Source organism: Medicago sativa, chromosome 6 (genome assembly GCF_051527215.1).
Source record: "Medicago sativa cultivar Bolivia chromosome 6, Bolivia_mono, whole genome shotgun sequence".
In the NCBI taxonomy this organism is placed as follows: domain Eukaryota; kingdom Viridiplantae; phylum Streptophyta; class Magnoliopsida; order Fabales; family Fabaceae; genus Medicago; species Medicago sativa.
The window spans coordinates 41,027,167-41,052,551 of NC_140754.1; the positions used below are offsets into that span (position 1 = coordinate 41,027,167).

At 34.4% G+C, this 25,385-nt stretch overlaps 5 protein-coding genes and 1 non-coding gene across 6 annotated transcripts; 5 read left to right on the forward strand and 1 right to left on the reverse strand.

Annotated features, from left to right (window-relative positions):
- Positions 1-3,544: 3,544 nt before the first annotated feature.
- LOC146915167 (albumin-2-like) lies at positions 3,545-4,644 on the forward strand. The gene has a single exon (XM_085716301.1). It carries the CDS (start codon positions 3,707-3,709, stop codon positions 4,376-4,378), a length of 672 nt encoding a protein of 223 aa, XP_085572427.1. The 5' UTR covers positions 3,545-3,706; the 3' UTR covers positions 4,379-4,644.
- A 3,770-nt stretch (positions 4,645-8,414) lies between these two features.
- On the forward strand, positions 8,415-8,915 carry LOC146915168 (uncharacterized). Its single transcript, XM_085721264.1, has one exon. The coding sequence runs from the start codon at positions 8,415-8,417 to the stop codon at positions 8,913-8,915; it is 501 nt and encodes a 166-aa protein (XP_085577390.1).
- A 2,718-nt stretch (positions 8,916-11,633) lies between these two features.
- On the forward strand, positions 11,634-12,555 carry LOC146915169 (albumin-2-like). The gene has a single exon (XM_085716302.1). The coding sequence runs from the start codon at positions 11,675-11,677 to the stop codon at positions 12,350-12,352; it is 678 nt and encodes a 225-aa protein (XP_085572428.1). The 5' UTR covers positions 11,634-11,674; the 3' UTR covers positions 12,353-12,555.
- A 3,780-nt stretch (positions 12,556-16,335) lies between these two features.
- Positions 16,336-16,971, forward strand: LOC146915170 (uncharacterized). Its single transcript, XM_085721265.1, has one exon. The coding sequence runs from the start codon at positions 16,336-16,338 to the stop codon at positions 16,969-16,971; it is 636 nt and encodes a 211-aa protein (XP_085577391.1).
- Positions 16,972-20,718: 3,747 nt separating this feature from the next.
- Positions 20,719-20,797, forward strand: TRNAP-AGG (transfer RNA proline (anticodon AGG)). The gene has a single exon. It is a non-coding gene; the product is annotated as a tRNA-Pro (tRNA).
- A 2,432-nt stretch (positions 20,798-23,229) lies between these two features.
- On the reverse strand, positions 23,230-24,254 carry LOC146915172 (albumin-2-like). The gene has a single exon (XM_085716303.1). The coding sequence runs from the start codon at positions 24,093-24,095 to the stop codon at positions 23,406-23,408; it is 690 nt and encodes a 229-aa protein (XP_085572429.1). The 5' UTR covers positions 24,096-24,254; the 3' UTR covers positions 23,230-23,405.
- Between the last annotated feature and the right edge of the window lie 1,131 nt (positions 24,255-25,385).

The window sequence follows — 25,385 nt, forward strand, 5'->3', positions numbered from 1 at the left end:
AAATATAAATTCATTAAAAATCATGAAAAGTTACGGAAAACAAAACCCTTCACTACCCATATGATTATACAACCCTTATGATGAATAGAGACTCCCCCTTACCTCTAGTTTGCAAAAGTGATGAATTCCTACGGTGAAATCTCTCTCTAGGTTCTTCTAGTTATTCCTCTTTGCCTCTTCTCTCCATAACCCTAGTTTTTCTTTTGCCGCTTTGTTTCTCTCTTCCTTGGGTACTCTTCTTCTCTAATTCTCTTCTCTATTTATAAACTCTAATTGAGTTTGTTACCAATCTTTTTAAATTCCTATTTGTCCTCTAAGTTTGTTACTAATCTTTTCAAATTACTATCACCTCTCGAATTTGTTACTATTATTTCTGTAATTACACCGTCTTGCTATTCACACTCCCCTCTACTTAACTCATTAAAGCACTCCTCATCTCATTAACTACATCTCTTTTCTACCCAATTTTACTAATACCCCGTTCGCACTCTAATTTCTTATTCTCTCTAAAAAACTCTATTTTCTTTCTAAATATTGACTACTACACTTCCATTCAATTATTAAGAGTGTATGGGGTATTTTAATTTTTTTTTTTTGCGAGGATATGATTTATTTATGGAAAAGTAGGATTTAGTGGGATTTGGAAATTTTGATTTGTTTTTTTAGATTTGTTTTTTTAGTTTAGATTTGTTTTTTTGGAAAAAGTTTGGATTTGTTTTTTTGGAAAAGTTTGGATTTAGTTTGTTATATATTTGATTTGTTTTTTTAGTTTGGATTTGTTTTTTGGAAAAAGTTTGAATTTGTTTTTTTGAAAAAGTTTGGATTTAGTTTGTTATATATATAATATATATATGATAAAAATATTTAAAAAAAAGGTGTGCTTTTTTTTATATAAAAAAAAGGCGTGCTTTGTTATTGCAATCCATTTTTCATTAAAATTCAAAAAAAAAAAATTGAAATATGCTATGCAGGGGATCGAACAGGGGACCTGTTAGTTAATGTACATTAAATCACTTTATAAAATGGCGCTTTTTTTAACCTATAAACGTTATCTTTCTCAAGCATACAATAGCACTTTTTTTAACTTATAAGCGCTATTTAAGGTTGATTTATATATAGCGCTTTTCATAAAAAGCGCCATATACGATTAATCATATTTTTTATTTAAATATCTATTATTTTTATTTAACCTATACTGACGTTTTCAATACAAAACGCTACATATACTTAAAAGGATAGATAGTGCTTTTTCAAAAAAGCGCTAGCTAAGACCTCCATGTTTTAATTTATGGCGCTTTAGTGTTAAAAGCGCTATTTATGAGGCGCTATATTTTCCCAATTTTGTAGTAGTGAATTTGCCATGCTTGATTTTCTATACCAAATACTTGCTTCATTCACATGAAAGCCTTGTAAAAGATTATCATTTAGGACCTTGGTTTGAGGGGTTTATCTTATAAAAAGATTGCTTGAAGAAAACTTAAGCCGGAACATGCCAACAATGCGAGAAGCGAGCAAACAATACCTGGGTACTGCTCACTCGCCTCACGAGTAGTTCTACTTGCCATGGTGAGTTGACTGCTTGCTGTGGCGAGTTGGAGGCGAGTAACACCCCCAGTTCTGCCATTCTGCTCGCCTCGCGAGCTCCTTGCTCGCTGTGGCGAGTATTGACAGTCCAGCACCTGCATAATTGGTATTTTTGACCCAAAAACCTCAAAACCAAGTGTCTCTATGCATGTTATGACTCTAGAGGTCATAGGAAACTTGTAAAACATTTTCATAACAAGTATTGGCAAGTATAACAAGCATAGCTAAAAAGGGGAACTAAACATAATACTTGAAAACGTAGAATTTTCATGTTATTCTTACATGGCATAAACATAATCCCAAGGGTAGGATATCTATCTATGGAACTCACCTAATCATGTTTCTCATAGCAGCTCCAAGCTCCAAGCTCAAACATGTCAAAACCCTAGTTTTGATCACTTGCTTCCTTTGCTCAAACCCATTCCATCTCGATGTTTCTTTCTTGCAATTTAAGACATCATGACCCTTGCTAGCTCATCTCTAATCCATTCCAAAACTTCTTTCACCAAAACGTATTTGATTCAATTTTTAGAAGGGAAAGGATGGAAGAGGAGGGGAGCAAAATTCCTTCAAGACCCACTTTTTACTTCCCCTAAATTTGAGTTTTTCGGAGGGGAGGGAAAAAATCTCTTTAAAATTTTATTTCATTGCCAAGATTATCGTTAAATTAATTTAAAATCAATATTATCCTTGTAACAAGTTTTATTATTATTATTATTAAGTTATATTATCTTGTAACAACTATTATTATTTATAAGTTATAATATTATCCTTATAACAACTTTTATTACTCCCTCCGTTTCAAAATGAGTGTCGCTTTAGCAAAAAAAATTTGTTTCAAAATGAATGTCGCTTTAGATTTCCAATACAACTTTAATTTTTTTCTTCCAACTTTACCCTCTCCAACTTTTCTCTCACACAATTGTCAATGCAACTTTAAGTTTGTCTTTTTCTTATAAAGTAAGGGCAGTTTAGTAAAAGTGTTATGTCTAATGATTATTTCATTCCATTCCTTAATCTGTGTGCAATGGACTAAAGCCACACTCATTTTGAAACGGAGGGAGTATTTGATTATCTATCACTCTTATTTGTTACATGTAAAAACCACTCTTCTAACCGTACTTCTAGTTTTTGTTGTCAACCGCTACTTCAGATCTCCTCCAATGTGAACCGTAAGTATATTTGATTATTAAGTTTAAGGGTAAAATAATAAATTAATTTTAAAATCACTCATTTTCCCTTGTGAACCAAACATGTATTTAATTAAAATCCCTCATCTCATCTCACACCTCTTCTTTTGAACAAAACATATATTTAATTAAAACATCTCTCCTCTTTTTGTTTGTAACAAAAAATACACATTGTGCTCCACCAACAACAGAAAGTCAAACTCCAAAAATAGCTTCCTTAATTTCCTTTGGTCATTCTTTTATATTGAGCAATTTGAATTTAAGTAATAATTATATTGGGGGACCAACCAAATAGTTTAAATAAAGAGACTCTCTCTGACAAAAATAAATAATAATAGCTTAAAGAGACGAAACCAATCATTGTTAGTTGCACTCAACTTTCTTGATCTTTCTCTGGCATTGTACATCTAATTTTCAACTGTTTCAAATGCAGGATTGGCAAGATGATATTAAGCTTTAGACAATCCTTTGAAGAAAAAGCTAGCTTCCATGATTGAACAATGAGATTCAGATTTGTCACATGCAAACGTGTCCAAACGTGTTTTAAGCATCTCTTTTCAAAAAATTTATTATTTTATTCACATAAACGGTTAGGTAGTAAGTGGCTTTGAGCATGGATGGGAGAGGTGACCATCTAGGATATTAGTAGTTAATATTGTATAAATATTTCATTTTAACTCGTTTTATTAATATATTAAAAGTATATTTTTAGAGAACCTTAATTATGAATGAAAATTTTCAACAAAAAATACAAGAAAAAAGACATTCCAACAATTAAAATGGCACAACTTTATTGATTCATTCAGAGCACGAAAAATCTTATGACCCATTCTCAAATCATCTTATTTATATAAACCGAGTCCTTCACAAACTAGAGGAAAAGCATTTCCTATCCCATACCTTATAAAGAAATAAATCTTCCCACAAGAAAAATGCCATATCATAGCATAAGTGCTGCATTCCGTTCATCTAAGATGAATGAATGTTACATTTTCGTGAAAGAAAAGTATGTGGTTTTGAATTATGCTCCAGGAGCTAAGAAGAAAGACGTTATCAGTGGGCCGATTAATATTTTTAATGGCTTTCCAGTTCTTGCTGAAATGTCTTTTGCAAATGAAATAGATTGTGCCTTTGATGCCGATGGCCATGACGTATTCATCTTCTCTGGAAATTATAGTGCCAAAATTTCAACCGACGGTAGCTTGCTAATAGGTCAAATTTCAATCCTTGCCATGTTTCCTTGTCTTAAGAAAACAGCGTTTAAAGATGGAATAGATGCTGCAATTAGATCAACAGAGAAATATGTTTTCTTATTCAAAGGAGATGAATATATCCGTATGGAATATCAGACCGAGGATATCACACCTCCTAAGTCTATTGGTGATGGTTTTCGTAGTTTGGTTGGTACAGTCTTCGAATTTGGAATTGATGCAGCTTTTTCTTCGCACGTTAAAGATGAAGCTTACATTTTCAAAGGAGAATATTATGCACGATTCAATTTTTCCCCGGAGAAATCTGATGGTGACTTTATTGTAGATGGTAGAATAAAGCTAATCAATGAAGATTGGCCTGCTCTTTATGACATATTACATTACTATAAGTAATGGTATGTCTCTTCAAGAAAAAGAGAAATTAATGTCTATGATTGCTGACAGAAAAATTGAAATATTTCTGTTATTTCTTGGTCTCTAAATTAAACATGGTGACCGAATAAAAGACAGATATTTCATGTTTTCTTTCTTAATTTACTTCAGTAATTTAATATTCTACTAGTGCTGTGTTTAATTTTTTGTCCTTAACAATGTAAACATCATGTATGTGACAATAAGTATGTGAATTTTTTCTCCTTAATGTTATAAATATGTGAGTACTCTCTCTGCTTTCTGTGTAGTGAATTTAGAAGTGTTCACTTTTGGTACTAATTTTACTATCACTATGGACAGAAATAAGAGATAAAATAGGGAGTCCCCCGTCCCACAATGAGTAGGACTTTTTGCGGTGCAGTTTTGTGGTTAAAACCCATTTGATCCAAAGAAAAAAAATAAACGTGGTTCAATTTGGATGATGAATTTAACTAATCTGATCTGATCCAAATTAACATAGTTTAATTTGGATTGGTTTGTAGATATCCAAATTACAAATTATAATTTTTTTATTAATATTAATATTACAGTATAAACGTGATTTATTATGCTTGAATAAAGGAATTGGTAAATAAAATAGATTAAATTAAAGAATAAATAAAGTATTGAATTGAACTAATAATTAATATTAAAACCAACAAATAGTAGATATAATAGATTAATGTAATTTATAGTACTAATAAAAGAATAAATAAAGTATTCAAATATATTTTCCTTCAAAAAATAAGTATTAAAAAGTATCTAAGAGGTTTGGTTCAATTTGATTTCGTTTTGAAAACTGAATCCAAAATCCAATCTGAGCGGTTTTCATAAAAAGACTGAAGGTGAGAAAAACGCAAGGGAGTGAGGGTGAATTATGTTTTCTTTTTCAAACTTTTTCTAAGAGCTTGTAAACTGGTTAGAGTCTAAAGCTGAAAACAGAGTTTCAAACAGAGTATGTATGCAGCGGATGAAATCAGAGAGAGAGAGAGAGAGAGAGAGAGAGAGAGAGAGAGAGAGAGAGAGAGAGAGAGAGAGAGAGAGAGAGAGAACCAAAGTCCAAGGGTCGGCATGATCCAGAAGGAGTGCAGACTTGGAAGCAAGGTATGGAGAGGATCTTTCGTGTTATAGTTACTAGTTACGACTAGAAAGTGAGGTTGGCTATGCATATACTAGCGGTGGAGGCCGAATTTTGGGGGGATAATGCTAAGAGGATACTAGAGGCAGGTGGTGAAGTGGTATCTTGGGAGAGATTCAAGGGTGAATTCTTGAGGAAGTACTTTCTAGAAGATTTGAGAAACAAGAAGGAGGTAGAATTTTTGCAGCTGAAGCAGGATAGCATATCAATTGTGGAGTATGCTGTAACACCCCGTTTTCCCAACGTAAAAATTTCTTAAATAAAATCAGAGTTTTTCATCATAAAACGGAATGTCACATTTCTTAAAAATCGTAAATGGAATAGATAATAATTTATCCTTCAAAAATATAACAACATAATCTTTTAAATCTCGCAGCGGAAATATTTCAACATCATAAATAGTCTTTGGCACGAAGGCCTCATCATAAAAGTCTCATAAATAGTCTAAAACATAATAATTAGTTCAAATCCAACAACTTCATTATAAATCTCTTAAAACAATACGTAAGGAATAGAAACAATGTCAAAACTCCCATCCCGTTACGTATCAGAGCACCTAAAGACACACTGTGAGGAGTCCACTCACGACCACACCTAATCTTGATCACCTGCAAGTTACCCATACGAAGAGCAACATTTTCAAGCAGAAGGGGTGAGGTTTCTCAAACAATAATATTAAGCTCATAAATCATAAATGACATTTAACAATATAAACATCTTATAATTTAACAATTATAATCAAATACATAGACATCATCATTTCATCTTAGCAATATATCATCATATAACAGTCACAATCATCGTCACATATCATCATACTAAAAGGCATCACAAAGTAATTCGTTAAAACATCACAACTTAACAACTTGACCTGACAATGCATCTAGACTCGACTATGCAACTCTTAACGTCTTAAACCATCTTGAATCATCATGAAATGCAAATGCATGTGGTACCATTTTAGGGCATAAGCCATCATCGTCGTGGTTGAGCATAAATATACTCCTAGGGCATAAGCCCTCATCGTCGTGGTTGAGCATAAGCTCCATCGTCGTGGTTGAGCAAAAGCCCCCATCGTCGTGGTTGAGCAAAAGCTCCATCGTCGTGGTTGAGCAAAAGCTCCAGGGCATGAGCCCTCATCTTTAAATGAGTATGCATGGACTCAACATCTTACGTCTTAGAAACTTCATGAACATCTTACAACTCTTGACTTAGACCGACACTTACATCTTAAATAAGATCAACAACAACATATGCAACACTTATAAAGTCACATCATATCGGCATCATAACTTAACAGTATCAAATGATAAACATCAACATCTTAAACATCGCATCAACATAAGCAGCATAATTAACACATATAGTGCATAAATAACAATATCACATCTTTATATACCCATCTTTAAATCACACATCTTTAAATAGCACATCATTAAATAATTCACAAATTACACTTAGTCAAATAATTCATAAATTACATCTCGTTAAATAAATCATCAGTTATACATCATCAAATAACACATCAATTACACATCATCAAATATTATTCCAAACACATTTAAAAATAATTCAATTACGACTATCATATCTATTAAATCACTATAATACATAATGTACTATATCAATCATCACTATCGTATATTAGCAACTCGTAAAAAAAATAAAATAAAAAGTGCATATATATACATGCTCTATATACACGTTAAATATAAAGTGGAACTTCAAATTCATATAATTTATAAACATGTATATATTCAGTAAGATTGAAGCAAAAACAGATCAGCACATAATGACCCAAATACTCATTCATATAACTAATCTCTATTATAGGATACCAACTGCCGAAAAATAGATGATTGAACTTAATTGAATTAATTTAAAACAAGGTCTAATCTTCACATAATTAGAATTTATAAGGGCATCACGCAAGAAGTATCTCGTACATTAGTATCTTCTATAAACAATAAGTATTCTTAACTGTGAAAATGCAGACAAATATGTAATATATACATGTGCAATATCAAATCAAATTAGCTACACAAAGCATCTTAACTACACTGAATTTAGTTCCAATTGAATTAAATTGGTGGGAAACGGTTATGATGGAAAATATAACGATAATTCTAATATTAATTTTTATCACAGAACACTCATCAAGTTAAAAACGGCAATTCCTTTAATTTCAGATTTCTCGATTTCAAAACCACTTGTTAGAGACGAATTAATCGACACAAAATCACAACAACAAATTAACAAATCAAATTAAAGCATGAATTTAGCATGACTTCATTAAAGATCACGAAAACATTAAAGGAAAACACAAACCCTTCACTACCCATATGTTCATACAACCCTAATTTCTCATAATCTCACAAACTCATCCTAAAGCATGTTATATGCAATCTAATGATTCACAGACCTAATATTAGTGAAAGATAGTCTCACCCTTACCTTAGATAGTTTTTCTGGAATCAAAAGCAGCGTTCTTCGTTCATAGGGTTCTCTCTCTGAGTTCTCCTCTTTCTCCTCTTTCTCCAAAAAGTGGTCTCCAAAAAGCGGTTTAACGTCAAAAACTCTTTCTAACCTAAGCTTCCTTATTTATAATACTAATCACTCTTCCTAAATCTATTTAGGTCCAATAACTTATTCTTATTTCTATTCTAACCTCCAATTCTACTTACACTAATAATTCTCATATTCTAATAAATAATAGAATAATGCCACATAATAAAATACTAACACCTCATATATATAAATAAATAACATAAATAGATTCTAACTTAATAAAAATAATTAAATATCAAAGTGGGCGTTACATATGCCGCTAAGTTTAAAGAGTTGTTGAGGTTTTGTCCCTATATCAATGTCGAAGATGCTATGGTGTCCAAGTGTGTGAAGTTTGAGAGTGGGTTGCGACCTGAGATTTACCAGTACGTATGCTTTCATGAGATCCGTGATTTTGACACTTTGTATAACAAGTGTAGGATGTTCGATGAGGCGGGGAAGGCTAAGGTTAATTACTACAATGATCTGAATGATAAGAAAAAGAAAAGTCATGGTTTTTGGAAGCCTTATGGTAGGGACAAAGGGAAGAAGAAAGATGTTGGTGGTGGCTCCAAGCTGAATGTAGGTGATGAGAGGTGCTACAAGTGTGGAGGTCTTGGACATTATTCTAATAATTGCAAGAAGGGTGATAGTTGTTTCAAGTGTGGAAAAGCAGGTAACAAGTCTTATGAGTGCAAGGGAAAGGAGATAGTGTGCTACAATTGTGGTGAAACGTGCCATATTAGAATGAAGTGTACGACGCCGAAGAAGGAGAGGGCATGTGTTAAAGTCTTTACTTTGAATGAGAGGAGGTGGAGCAGTCAGGTAATCTGATTATAGGTATGTGTTTTATCAATAGTACTCCATTGATTGCAATGATTAATATAGGTGCTTCACATTCTTTTATCTCGCTTAATTGTGCGGAACGTTTGAATCTTGTTTTGACTCCGATGTTGAGAGGGATGGTCATCGATACCCTAACCAATGGATCGGTGACTACTTCATTAGTTTGTGCTAAGTGTCTTGTTAGCTTTGCTAACATGGATTTTGAATTGGATTTGGTTTGTTTTCCTTTGTTCCATATTGATGTGATTTTTGGAATGGATTGGATGTTGTCTTTTGGAGTTAACATTAATTGGATGTTGTCTATGAATGTGTATGCCTTGTCTTTGGTGAATTACTTAGAAAATGATGAAAGTTATAAAAATAGACGAACTTTATCAAAATGATGTTTATGGTTAAATGACTTGTAAATGGCTTTGTGTTAATGATGATATGATAGAATAAGAATTAATCAATGATGATTGAGTGTTTAATATGATGAATGTGATGATGTGGATAGTTGTCCGTCTTTTATGTAAAAAGGTGATTTTGGAACTTTGTTGTTTCTTTGAGTTGATTGTTGTTGGTGATGATTATGATGACGATTATAATGATGATGATTTATTAGTGTTGATGAATTCTTACATGCAAAATGACGACATTATTGATGATCAATGCATGTATGAAAAATGAAGAAAAAAATGATGACGATTTGTTGTTGAACGTATGCATTATTGAGTCATATATTCATGCATCCAAAAGTAGGATATTTATATCCAAAGAAGACGACTAGGATCTTTATATCCAATGAAGAGGACCAGAATAGTTTGTATTCAAATGACGACGACTATTATATAGTTGTATCTAAGATGACGACCTTGGTGACGATCAGTACCACATGCATATAGAGTCGTGTCTGCGCACATTGCTTACATTTGATAATTGGTTAAATGTGTCATATTTGATTATGTGCTTTGTGAACTTGGTGATTTATGTGTTTGGTGAAATATGTGAAGATGTTGAAAGTGTACTTGTTGCATTATTATGCTTGTATGTTTGATGTTTAATGATGTTGGGTTGTTGTGAATAATTGAATGAAGCGTGATTTAATCGTTTGAAATTAACTATGTCGTTTAATTTCATTTGATTATACTTTAATTGTGGAATGTTATCTAACCCCCAATGGTCATTTGGTTTACTGCCTTCCTTATTTGTATAGATGGGTAGACGACGTACAATGTCAGTTGCTTTGATTGGCTGTGAGTAAGCTTGAGGCTAGCTTTGGAGCTACCTCGTCTTGTGTTTTTGGAGTCTTGGTGTGTCGGGATCTGATTAGGATGTCTGTCTGTTGTTTTCATGTTTTATGACTTTATGAGATTTGTCACTCCAGTATGTTGAGATTGGAGATTTATTTTGCTGATGTATTATGATATATGTGACATGACTACTTGGAGATTTTATTTAGCTGTTGATGAGATGTTATGATATTATTCAACTGCGATGTTTTGAAAAAATTATTTATGCATGTTTGGACTTATAAAAGAAGTGGCATCTAAATCCTTTGTATGATTTATATTATTTGCTTGATTTATCGCTTTAAGGGTTTATGGTGTTACACATATCAGAATAGTTTATAGACCTGGTGAAATTTGTTGTAAAGTTGTTGTTCTCACAATAGTTTCCTAGAAACACATGAAAATGACAAAAACAAAACCCAGCGGTGGTTAACTACCGCCGGATTTCTGTTTATACGCCAGCAATAGTTAACTATCGCCGGAGGTTTTTTTTATCATTTCCATGTTTCTAAGAAACAATGGATGTCAAAACAAAAATTTTCAATTTGTTGTGCAAGAATGTTGTTACTTAGTTTTAAGGCTAGGTGTAATAATTTTTAGCAACTTTCCATCATTTTTTTTTTTGAGACGTACGGGGTAACTTTCCATCATTTAGTACAATCTCACACGGTGCCGGACCAATAATTTTTAAAATTAAGTGAGAGGCATAAAACAAGTTTTGTTATATGAAATCTTTTTTGCCTCCGCATGAGGCCTTATTCCATATAAAATTTTGGCTAAATTTAATGAAAAATATTCCTTTTGCTGGCAGGCCTAAAGCGAGGACTTTAGTGGCCTTATCCTTAGGCCGGTCCTGATTTCACATTGATCAATATAGTACAGTACAAGTTTAAGTTTTTTTTCTCTTGTTCCCATTATTGTCATGTTTCCTAACAACTTTTGTAAAAAAAAAAATAAAAAATTGCATAGCACAACATAAAGTCAAACCTCCAAAAGTAGACTTTGTTAATTTCCGTGGTCATTCTTTAATATATACTGGACAAGTTGAATTCCTTAAAAAAAAAAGTTGAATTTAATTATAATAATTATATTGGTGACTAACCAATTGTTTAAAGAGACCAAACCTATCATTGTTAGTTGCACTTACAATTTTGAATTTTCCTCTTGCATCATCCATTGAAAACGAGTTGCAAATAATATAGATAAATCGACGTAGAAAATGATACATCCCACATTTTTAGCTGGCAATATGATTAATATTCAAGGGGTCTGTTTCAAATCCTTTGATGAAGGAGGGTCTTTAAAAAATTAACGTCAATGCTTCATGCAAACGTGTCCTAACGTGTTTTGGGCATCAATTTTAAATTTTTTTTATTTTATATGTTCACATAACCGGTAAGCTAAAGAAAAAACTTAGGGTATATAGTAACCTATCCCTTGGCTTAAAATAGATAAATAAATCTTCCAATAAGAAAAATGCCATATCATAGCATAGATGCTGCATTCCGTTCATCTAAGTTGAATGAATGTTACATTTTCGTGAAAGAATGCTATGTGGTTTTGAATTATGCACCGGGAGCCGAGAAAAAAGAAATCATTGAAGGACCGAACTGTATTTCTGATGGGTTTCCGATGCTTGCCAAAATGCCATTTGAAAATGTAATCGATTGTGCTTTTAATACTGATCACAACGAAGCATTCATATTCTCTGGAGAAGAATGTGCGAAAATAGACTACGCTCGTTCCAAATTACTTAGAGGTCCAGTTAAAATCACTGAGATGTTTCCTTGTCTCGAGAGAACATCGCTTCGCAAAGGAGGAATAGATGCTGCAATAAGATCTACAGAGAAATATGTTTTCTTATTCAAAGGAAAAAAATATGCCCGTATAGACTATGATGACCCTACATATTATGTCATATCTTATCAGACTATACGTGGTGGTTTTCGTAGTTTGGTTGGTACAGTCTTTGAATTTGGAATTGATGCAGCTTTTTCTTCCCATGTTAAACATGAAGCTTACATTTTCAAAGGAGAATATTATGCACGAATCAATTTTTCCCCACATACAATTAGTGGTGACTTTATCGTCGGTGGTAGAATAAAGCGAATCAAGGATGATTGGCCCGCTCTTCACGACATACTGCAATACTAGTATGTCACTTCGAGAAAAAGCGTCAATAATAACCGAGATAAGCATGAGAAAAAATGAAATTTTTGTCTAATTTCTTCGTCACTAAACTTCACAACGGAATAAAAGACAAAGATTTCATATATTCTTTCTAATTTTTTTCATTAATTTAATTTTTGTATTAGTGTACACAATATATCATTATATGTTCATGTTCATCATGCATATATGTGAAAACTTGTGTTATTGATGTTTAATTTTTCTTCTTAACAATGTAAATGTCGTGTATGTGATAATAAGTGTGTTAGACTCCTAGTTGTTTGCCCTGCATCAATGTAAGATGTGTGTGTTATTTTCCTTTTCTTCAAATAATAAATGTGGAGTATTGTTTGCTTTCTGTTTGCTGAAATTAGTCTTTCATTCTATGGCCACTAATATTTACGACGGAAAGAACTAAGATTAAAAAAAACATGTTGATGGTTGAAACTTGAAAGAAAAAAATGTTGGATGAATTGCAGGATCATTTGATTTGGGCGTGAAACAAAATGCACAACTAGGACAAGCACAGGCAAAAGTAGAATTCCAGGTAGGATACATATTTTTTTTTCTAGAGGTACATCGTAACAAATTGAGAAATTCGGCTAAAAGGGTGAATCAGAAGCTGAGTTCTAGATTTTATGGACCTCATGATATTGTGGAGAAAAATCAGTCCAATTGCTTATAAGCAAAAATTATCCTAGAGCAGCAAGGTGCATCTAGTTTTCCATGTTTCTTTGTATATGAGTCATCTATATCTGCAGAGGTTACTAGTCAACCCTTGCCTCTACTCTTGACACGTAAATGGAACCGGAGGTGCATTGATTCCGCTCTAGCCCTTGGATCCCAAGCTAATTTCAATCGAGAAAAAGTTCTTATCAATCGGAAAAACCTGCCTGATTTCAAAAATTTGTAGGAGAACTCGTCGTCTACAAAACAGTATCAGTTTACCAACTTTCACAATAAGAAAAGGGTGTGTCTTGAGAGAGATGAACGGTTGATAGGTATAAAACACCACATAGACACCGGAGACGATACGAACCCGTGTAGACACTAGTAGTAGTTTGAGAAAATAGAATAACTAAATTTAACATGTGTTGTTGCTTGTTGGTGTTGGACACTGGACACACCTTTAATTTGAAGTACCGGTCCTACATAGCTCGATAAAACGCCAAGGATAACTAAAGTAATAACGAATCTTAGATAGGAGAGAAAAAATGCTATATCAACTTAGATGTAAGTTTCTAACAAACTACAGAGTTGGTAGTGAGTGGAAAACGTGAAAGGATTCTATTTTTTCGAAATATATTAGCTGTTAGTACAGGAGGCAGGGAATCGGATGAAACTTTGGGAGAGACTATGCATTCTAATGAGGTCTACAAGCATACCTGCATTGCTAATGACAAGAGAAGCAGATCTGAGGTGGTCTGCAATACTGGAAGAAAAACTGAAGTAGTCTACAGCCATTGAACCATCTCCTTCAGACTGCAATAAGTTACCGACAAAATTAACTTCGTAAAAAGAGAAGTATCTTCTACATTATACATAAAAGTATTCTTATATATACTTCTAATACAAAAGTAACATTGTTATGCCCTTAAGCCTTTTTTCAGTGAAAATAGATCACAGTACGTAGGTTTATCTACATATTTCTCCAAATTTTTATCTTCCTTTTACTAAATTTCTTTACATGTACTAACAGCCGTGGTTCCAGAAGAGGGCAATAAAGCTCATTCATAAAATGTTTAGAGTTAAAATGTCGCTGCATGCATGAACTTTCATAGCCCTTATCAACACAAAAATTAAAACACACTATCACATTAGAAAAAAGGATGAATTCTCTAATGGTAAACTTTCACATGAACAGATTGCACTATTGGAAAAATTTGAGGGTATCTCTCATTATTGAATATGTTAGACTAAGAAAAAAGATACAGAGTTTGAATGCATGCTAAGAAAAACAGATACGAAATTGGCACGCAATTGTAACTATTTCTGAAACTGAGAAGATAGAACTAAGAGAGATAGAGACTAGAAAGAAGGAAATAATGCTTGAAACTACCTTGGTAGGAAGATAGGATCCATGGCCCATTTGGATAAGATGAGTATATCCTTTTGCAAGCAACTCTTGATCTCGAAACAAGTCATCCCTACAGTCACAGAAACCACTGTCACTCCCTTCCTCATCCTCCATTTAATTAAACACACCACTTGATTTCGATTCAATTTCATTCATCAAGTCAACATTAACATTAACGACAACAATCAGCAATTGAAAGGATTGATTTCACCACTGAATAAAGCATCACAAACAGAAAGAACCAATCAATAAAATGCTTTGGTTACCTAAAGCCTGATAAGGAAAATGGATTGCACATTTTTTTAGGGCTTTGTAGCCATTGGGCTGACTCGGCTCATAAACCAATCATAAAAATCAATGAACCATGCATTTGTTTCTAGGCGTTTAGCAAAATTGACACAGTTTGACTAATGCACGCAATTTCATGCATAAACAGGAATTAAATTTAGATATCCTCCAAAGTTAAACCAGGACAAGCTATACTACAGAATGCAATTACAAACTATGTCATTATAACGGTAATTAGCAATATAATAGAAAAAAGCTGTCATGTTTTGGGCTATACTGTAAAATGAACAAACTTCAGTGACAACACAAGGGATATAAGCTAACTTCACTTACTAGACCAACAGTTTCAGAAAGTCACTAGCACTTTCATCAGAAGCATCAATAGATATTTACTTGAATCAAATTACTATTATTATTTGGAGTAAAAATGTTCATAATAATGATCTACATTCCAACACAAAGTTAAGAACTCAAACAAAAGTACTAATGATGGTTGGCTTTCACATTTCGCAACGTGTTGAATAACGGTTCAAATCCCTACAAGGAGAGGTGACCCCACTAATCAAGCCGGCCCTAGTTTTTTTCAGTAACAACACTTTCTCTTTAAACTTGTTCAAAAAAACACTTTCTCTTTAAACTATCTCTTTCACTAGAGGTGATTTTAGGTCATTTTTTGACCTACAATCACCCATCTGCATCGTTTTTGTTTAATAAGTGATTTTCACATATATTAAATTTTTTCTTTTTTCTTTTTTTGTGATTTCGTCGTTTGAGTGCGGCGTTGCGTTGTTCATCATCTTGTGTGGCGTCATTTGATTTCGTGTATTAACAGATCAACTTTAGTGAATCACAAATTCAATCAATGATTTGGGCGTCAATGTTGCATACCCGAGAGCATGAGTGTTATGGTGATTTAAATTTTATCATATTATTTGTACACATTTTGTCGTTGTATGCTATTAATTGAGTGTTGTGAGTTTGTTCGAAAATCCACTCTTTACGTTTTTAGCAAAGTTTGTAATGTTATTCTATCTGATGTCATTACGTCTTTAGCGATGTTTATGATGTTGTTAGATTTGATGTATTCTATCAATTTGAATGAATGACTATCGTTTTACTTTTGTCAAGAAAAAAACTAAAGGCGGACTATCGTGAAGGCAGAGTTTCCAATGTTAAATAAAGTGTATAAGCTAGTTAAACTTTTCCATACATTTGCTGACTCATACATGAGTGACACGTGTACTGAGTATATAATAAAAATACAGTGATGCAAAGTTTAGCTCGCTGATTTCTTGGTTTTCCAATTTCAGATCTAACAAACTCTCTCTCTCTCTCTCTCTCTCTCTCTCTCTCTATATATATATATATATATATATATATATCTTTGTGAGTGTGTGTGTAAAGTGCAGTGAAGCACTAAAGCTCTGACATATGGTATCCAGAGCATCGTTGAAGCTTTGAAAGAGAATCCAGCGTGAGAAAAGTGAGTGAAAATCTCAATTGTGACAAAATCAGTGAGAGAGCAACAACAACGACAAACGACCAATTTCCGGCGAATTTTCTGATCCTCGACGGAAGAAATAACGATCAGTGGAGTATGAAGATGAAGGCGATCCTCGGTTATCAAGATGTGTGGGATTTGGTGCAGACCGGAGTGACTCCGTTACCGGCGGCCGCATTAGCTGCGCAACAAACAACGCACAAAGATTCGAAGAAGAAAGATTGGAAAGGTTTGTGTATCCTCCATCAGTGTGTGAATCCTGCAATTTTTGAGAAAATTGCCAGATCTAAAACGTGCAAAGAAGCGTGGGACATTCTTGCGAATTCCTATGCCGGAGATCAGAAATTGACGAAGGTGCGTCTTCAAACCCTAAGAAGACAATATGAATTGCTAGGAATGGAGGAGAGTGAATCGATTGCTGCATATTTCACTAGAGTCCAAACTATGACGAATCAGATGCTGTATTGCGGTGGAACGTTGTCTGATGAATCGATCATGGAGAAGAGCTTGCGATCGGTATCTTCGCGATTCGATCAAATTACGGTGGCGATTGAACATGCGAAAGATCTGTCAACAATGACGATAGACGAACTTCAAGGATATCTTGAAGCGCATGAACAGAGAATGAATGAGAAGAGAACGGTGAAGCCTAGCATGGAGCAAGCACTAGCTGCACAAACAGGCAACAAATATGGTGGAAATCAAAGAGGACATGGCAGAGGCAGAAATAATTACTGAGGAGGAAGAGGAAGAGGTAATTACAGTAACTCAAACTCTGCTAAAGGAAATTCTAGTGAAAATAATAGCAATAATGAACAAGGAAATAGTAGTAATGAGAATTATAGAGGAAGAGGAGGTAGAGGTGGTCGAGGTTTTAGAGGGAGAGGGAGGAGATTTGATAAAAGCCAGATACAGTGTTATAACTGCGACAAATATGGACACTTTGCTGATGAGTGCTACAACAATGTGAATGGTAATGATGCTAAAATGGCTGAAGAAGAGGAGAAGATATAGGAATCTCTGTTGATGGCTATTGAAGAAAGGGAGAGTAGTGATGAAATGGTGCAAATGGCGACAATTAAGGAGGAAGGTGAGAATGGTGAGCATTTGTTTCAAGACACAAGTTGTTCAACTCATATGACAGGAAGGAAGGACTGGTTTGTTGAACTAGATTTCTCAATCAAGAGCAGAATAAGATTTGCTGATGATAGAACCATGAAGGTGGAAGGTGTGGGGAAGGTGATGATAAGAAAGAAGGATGGTTCGTTGTTCTTCATTACTGGTGTGCTCTATGTGCCAGGAATGAAGAGTAACTTGTTGAGTATTGGACAGCTGTTAGAGAAGGGATATAAGATGGTTCTTGAAGACAAGGCCATGAAGGTGTATGACACTGAACAGAGGTTATTGGTGAGGGCAACTCTCTCCAAAAACAGGATATTCAAAGTTGAACTGGGTGTGATGATGCAGTAGTGTTTAGCTACAACAGTTGATAAAGAAGAATGGCTATGACATTTCAGATATGGGCACTTGAATTTTGGTGATCTAAATAGGATGCAAGCAAAGCAGTAGTAAAAGGCTTCCCTCATATCCATGTTCCAAAGGATGTATGTGCAAAATGTGTAGAAAGCAAGATGCCAAGAGGTGCCTTCAATCCAAATGTGGCAAGTAGATCAAAGAGAAAGCTGCAGGTGATCTTCTCAGATGTGTGTGGTCCAATACAGCATGAAACTCCAGCAGGTAACAAATATTTTGTTACATTTATTGATGAGTTCACTAGGAAACTTTGGATTTATTTGATTAGTAGGAAGAATGATGTGCTGGAAGTATTCAAAAAATTCAAAGTCCTAGTTGAAAAATAGTATGGTCAAAATATAGATATTATGAGAACTGATGGTGGTGGGGAGTATGTCAGCACTGAATTTAATCAATATTGTGAAAATGAAGGAATAACACATGAGGTAACACCTCCCTATACCCCTCAGCACAATGGGGTTGCTGAGAGAAAGAATAGGACATTGCTTAATATGGTGAGAAACATGTTAAAAAGTAAGAACATGACTAAGACATGGTGGGGAGAGGCTGTTAATACTATTGCGTATATTATAAATAGAAGTCCAACAAAGAAAATGGAGAATGGTACCCCTGAGGAAGCTTGGACAGGTGTCAAGCCAAATGTATCACATTTTAGAGTATTTGGGTCTGTTTGCTATAGGCATGTGCCTGATCAACTGAGAACTAAGTTAGATGATAAAGGAGAATTGATGATTATGGTGGGCTATCATTCAAATGGTGGTTACAAACTAGTGAATCCTGTGAATAATAAAATTGTGATAAGTAGAGATGTAGTGTTTGGGAAGAAGCAATGAAGAATTCTAAGTGGCTAGAAGCCATGAAAGAGGAAATCAGATCAATAGAGAAAAATTTGACTTGGGAATTGGTTGAATTACCCAAAGGAAAGAAAGCAATATGTGTGAAATGGGTGTACAAAGTAAAGGTTAATCCTAAAGGTGAAGTGGTGAAGTACAAAGCACGGTTGGTGGCTAGAGGATTCCTCCAAAGACATGGTGCTGACTATGAAGAAGTATTTGCACCTGTTTCAAGACTTGAGACTGTAAGAGTTGTGGTAGCTCATGCTAGTATGCAACAGTGGAAGATACATCAACTTGATGTAAAATCCGCTTTCTTGAATGGAGAATTGGAAGAGGAAGTATATGTTGAACAACCAGCAGGTTTTGTGAAACAAGGAAGTGAGAATAAAGTTTTGAAACTGAGAAAAGCTTTATATGGATTGAAGCAAGCTCCACGAGCTTGGAACAAGAAAATAGATAAGAGTTTGATCAACATGGGGTATGTGAGATGCATCTCTGAGCATGGTGTGTATGTGAAGTCAGGGGGTGGTGATGTGGTGATTCTATGTCTCTATGTTGATGATTTATTGGTTACTGGAAATAATAAAGAAAAGGTAACTGAGTTTAAGAAAGAAATGATGAATATCTTTGAAGTGATAGACTTAGGAGAGATCTCTTACTTTCTAGGAATTGAATATAAAAGTACTAGTGATGGTGTGCTACTGTCACATAAGAAGTATGCTTCTGATATACTAAAAAGATTCAACTTGCAGCACTGTAACAGTGCCCAAACACTAGCAGAAGCAAGATTATGGCTTGATAAAGATGCTGAAGAGCCAGAAGTTGATGCTACAGAATTTAGACAGATGGTTGGGGCACTGAGATATCTCTGCAACACCAGACCTGATATTGTTTTTAGTGTAGGTTTGATTAGCAGAGTCATGGACAGGCCTATAGCTTCTCACCTAGCTGCTGCTAAACGTATTCTAAGATATGTCAAAGGCACACTGACATATGGAATTTTGTTACCTAGTAAATGCAAGGAAAATGAGAAAGGTCTCTATGGATTCACTGATGCTGATTGAGGAGGTGATAAAACTGATAGAAAGAGCACTGTTGGCTCTGTATTTCTTCTTGGAACAGGTCCCATTTCATGGAGTTCAAAGAAGGAATCTGCTGTGGCATTGTCCTCATCTGAAGCTGAGTATATCGCAGCTTCAATGGTAGCTTGTCAAGCTATCTGGTTGGATAATTTGATGCCGGAACTGATGATTAAAAGGCAAGGTGTGGTGGAGCTATTTGTGGACAACAAATCTGCCATTAGCTTGGCCAAGCACCCTGTTCCACATGGTAGATCCAAGCACATAGAGGCTCGTTATCACTTTTTGAGAGATCAAGTCACTAAAGGAAGATTGAAGTTGAGCTACTGCAGAACTGATGTGCAGTTAGCAGATATCTTTACCAAGGCAGTGAAGACATAAGCCTTCAAGAAGCTGAGAAATTTACTGAATGTTGTTGATTGTAATAAACTAGTTTAGATAAATGTTTTGTTGTTATTTGCTTTATGTTAGAAACTAGCTTAAGGGGGTGTGTTAAATAAAGTGTATAAGCTAGTTAAACTTTTCCATACATTTGTTGACTCATACATGAGTGACACGTGTACTGAGTATATAATATAATAAAAATACAGTGATGCAAAGTTTAGCTCACTAATTTCTTGGTTTTCTTGGTTTTCCAAGTTCAGATCTAACAAACTCTCTCTCTCTCTATCTTTGTGAGTGCGTGTAAAGTGCAGTGAAACACTAAAGCTCCAACATCCAACACATAGTTCTAAATTTGTTTTAGAAAAAAAATCAAAAATTTATAAAAAATTCCAATGAAGAATGAGAAACTCATTGAATTTTAAAATTCTCGACAATCACATGATTAACAATGTTTGATTGCCCAGAAGAAAATTAATTTCTATAAAAGATATGAATTAATTAAAATTATTAATTAATGGTATCAAAGGAATTTTTTTTTTTAAAGTATACCTGAAAGAGGGTTTGTGGAAAAGCAGCCGTTCTTGTCATGCCGTGAATCTAAGTTACGCTGACTGTGTAAGAAATTGGCTTGATCAGAAATCAGTCAACAGCAAGGGCATTTGGTCTAGTGGTATGATTCTCGCTTAGGGTGCGAGAGGTCCCGAGTTCAATTCTCGGAACTCGGAATGCCCCAAAATTTGCTTTTTTTTTTTGAGATTTAAACTAAATTAATTTTAAATTACTAGTGTAATAATTCGTTCAATGATTATGTAAATTATTTTTAATTATCTACTGATGCTTCTGATGAAAGTTAGCTTATATCCCTTGTGTTGTCTCTGAAGTTTCTTCATTTTTCGGTACAGCCCAAAACATGACATGCATTTTTCTATTATATTGCTAATTACGTAGTTTGAAATTGCATTCTGTAGTATAGCTTGTCATGGTTTAACTTTGGAGGATATGTCTATTTTCTAAATGCCAGGGTTCAAATACACGATTCATAGTTTTTTATGTTTGATTTATTACCATAATGCTCCCATTGGGCTACAATCAGTGGCAGATCTTGACTAAATTTTCAGCGGGTGCCAAATATTCATAACCTATATATATAAGTATTTTCATTTCTAGATACAAATTGTGACTTGATGCAGGTGGTTGTTGTGCTTGACTGTTGCCTCAGGAGTCAGGATCATTGGTTTGAATCTTGTCAGGGATTCGAACTCATGACCTCACAATAGAAAAGGCTTCCAATATCCGCTACTATGATGCATTGATGCATGTGAAACATATGAAAGATAATGCCTAATCTAGTATTTATTAGCATTGTTATCAAAAACCCGACTTAAGTCCCAAAATCCTGGTTTTTGCGACTTTGTGTAGCTTCAACGACTCAAATCCATAGCAAAGTCCCAAAAACAGACAAAATCTTATCAAAATCGCACAAAATCGTGAAATCCAATAAAATCGCAGGATTTTGAAGGATTTTGTTCATTTTTTGATAAGGGTTAATTTTTGACACAGTTCGTAAATTGACCCGATTTGAATCCATGACCATTCCATAAATACCAAAAAGGCTAAAATTTTTCATTCTTTCACTTCCCCCACATTTATGTATATGTATTTTGTGGACTTTAAACTTTAGTCATTTATGACTATATGCAATTTATAACATATATTTAACATTATTTTTGTTTTGGTACAATCCTCGATTTTGATTGCGATTTTACAAGTCCCGACTTTGCTATCCTACATCGATTCTACAAAAGTCCTTGAGTAAAATCCTTCGATTTTGATTGCGATTTTACGAGTTCCGATTTTGCTACTCCCTTTCGACCTGAAGTAAAGTCCCGATTTTGATAACCTTGTTTATTAGATATCTGGGGGGAGCCATGGCTACCATGAGCTCCCATGAAGATCCGCCACTGGCTACAATTTACAAAGCTCCCGAAAAAATGCGCAATCCCTTTTCCTTCTTTGGCTTTAGAAAAACATAGCATTTGTTGATTGGTTATTGCTGTTTGTGTTTCTTTGTTCAGTGATGAAACCAACTCTCCCGATTGCTGATTGTTGTTTTAAATATTAACACGGTTTGAACTTAGCCATGTTTTGTGGGAAGAATCAAATCGATTTAAAATCGAGCAATGTGTTTAATTATCTGGAGGACAAGGAAGGGGGTGACAAAGCAAGGAGAGTGGTGTTTGTGACTGTAGGGATGACTTGTTTCGATGCTCTTGTGAGAGCTGTGGATTCCGAAAATGTTATTAAAGAGTTGCTTGCAAAAGGATATACTCATCTTCTCTTCCAAAATGGGTTGTGGATCCTATGCCCTACCAGGGTAGTTTCAAACATTATTTCTTACTTTCCCTCTCTTTGTCTCTATTAGTTCTATCTTCTATGTTTCAGAAATAGTTACAGTGGCATGCTTAATGTATATTAAAACATTTCATAGTCTCACATATTTCTTGATGAGAAACATAGCAACAAATTTTCCCTTGATGCAATCTGTACATGTGAAAGCTTACAGCTAGAGAACTCATCCTCATTTCTAATGTGACAGTTTGGGCCGGTGAGGGATGCAGAATGAACTAATTTGTGTATCCCTCCCTTGGAGGACCGATCTCTCTTCCATTTGTCTCTCGTATTCTTTCTTTCGGATTCCATTTCTTGGTTACCAATATATAATGTAAAATACAAACAAACAGTTAGTTACAAACTTACATAGAGGCTGATAGAGGTGATATTGCATATTTTCTCTCTTTTATAACAAAGATTCTCTATTACTATAGTTATCCTTGGTGTCTTATTAACAGTTCCCTCCGTCTCATGACACATCTTTTTCTCTAGGTTGGAGTTAGGGAACCGATCCTGCAATGTAGACGAGTTCTCCTAGGAATTTTGAACGTCAGGGAGACTTTCCTGATCGATAAGGACGTTTTCTCCACTGTCATTAGTTTATTTGATTTGAAGGGCTAGAGCTGAATGCCCCTTCAGTTCACAATCATGTAATAAATTTCTTAAGATGTCTGTTTTACATTAAAACACAGTTAATACAAGAAGAGAGTAATCAACGTTAAAAGAGAAGGAAACAATTATAAAAAAAGAGAAGCCACACTTTATTATACATCAAGGAACATATCCAAACCAGGAAGCACACATATATTACAATAATTATTGATGAGCAGAAAGCAAACATAAACAAAAGTATTTTATTCTTCATTATCATACAATCTTATTATTATGATTTTAAAAGTTCATTGATGTCTTTTAGAATAATGATCACCGTCGTGAAGCCAACGATTGATTAATTCTTTAGAGGTATGATGCTACCAAGAGCTGGCCAATAGTCACGAATTAGGTGCACACCACCTCTAATTTTGTCATTTGACGAGCCTGGCGTAACATCCACATGTGCATAGTGCTCTCCTTTAAAAAAGTAGGCTTCATTGGTCCTGTGAGAAGCAAGAACTGCATCAATTCCATATTCAAAGATTGTGTCGCGGAAACAAGTAAACCCTTCAATAATAGGCTTGATACTTTGAACGAGACGGTTGTCGCCATAGTCTATACGAGCATACTTGTCTCCTTTAAATAAGTAAACTTCTTTTTTCAAAGTTGACCTAAATGCAGAGTCTATTCCGTTTTCAAACACGGTTCCTTTGAAAAAAGGAAATATGTCGATAATTTTCTCAGGACCTGAGATTATGTTGAAATTGTCACAGTATGGAGCATAGTCAATGAGAGCACAAGAGTTTTCATAAAAGATGAATGCCTGGGTGTCTTCAGTGTCAAAGGCACAATCAATTCCATAGCTTCCAAATATTGTATGAGCAAGTGATTTAAACCCATCACGAACATGAGTTGGCCCATACAAAATCTTATCGTTGGTGCTACCAGGAGCATAATCCAATAGCAAGAGCTGGTCATTGATGAAAAAGTATGCTTCATTGTTCCTAGATGAACGAAATGCAGCATTTGGGTAACCAACTGTCATCTTTGGTACAGTAAAGTTGTAGGCGAGGAAGATTTATTTGTTTTTCGATTCAAAGGAAGATTATGTTGTGAGCAAATAAAGCACAAGGAAGTGTATATATAGGCACTCAATGATGATGTAAAAACAAAAGAACACACACACATATACGTATATGTGCTAATTTACATCAATCTAACAACAACATGCGTAAATTAGCAAGCTACACCCACCTAAAGTTATTAAGGTACAAGTTATCAACCTACACCCACTTGATTATTTACATTCATTTTTATAACTTTTAGCAAATAATTTACATTCACCTCACTAATTTACACTAACTTTCATCATTCTAAATGTTGTTTCATTAAAATTTTGTCTCATATTATTATATATGTTTTTAAAGCTTTTGTATGTCCCCATATCATTGGTTTTTTTTTTTAAATATTCCATTTAAATATTTCATCTCCTAATGAATACCATGATTCACACAACAACGTGATTTAATGCTTAAATATACACTACATTTACATCAAATTAATTCAGCAGGAGCAATTAAATCTACCACCCTAGAATAAGTAAAAAACAAGAACAGACTAGAACAACAATTTAACAACAAAATGAACTGAGTGAATAGTGAGTGCTTCAATAATGACGGAATTTGGGAGAGAGAGAAACCTGCGATACCTCGGATACGTGTTCTTCCGTGTGAAATTGTTTTTTATTAATTTAACGGAATCACAATTTAAATAGTCGGCCCTAGTTTTTTAGTGAGAGAAACTCCAACTTCTCTCTAAACTTTCTTTCTTTTTCGTTTATCGAGGTGGGGTGATTTTAGGTCATTTTTTGACCTAAAATCACCCCTCTACATCTTTTTCCCCTTTCCTTTCAATCTAAATAAGTGGTTATATATCAAGTTTTTCATTTTGTGTTTTTTGTGATTTCGTCGTCTAAGTGCGGCGTTGTGTTATTCAGAGATATTTTCAAAGAGGGGTCACAAAAATCTCTTTTCCCCTTCTCTCTTGTGAGCCGTCACAAAAACCCTAGTTTTCTTCTCCTTCGTCCATCAAAGAGGGGTGATTTAGGGTCAATTTTTGACCCAAAATCACCCCTCTATCTCGTTTTATATTTCTCTTTTATTGAAATAAGGGATTTTCACATCTACTTTTTTCTTTCTTTCGTGATTTCGTCGTCTTAGTGCGACGTTGTTTTGTTTGTCGTCTTTGTGCGACCTTGTTTGTCTTTCTTGTTTCGTTCAGGTATTTGTTCAATCCAAATTGTCAAATCAGCTTCGATCTAGTGCAGATCAAATCA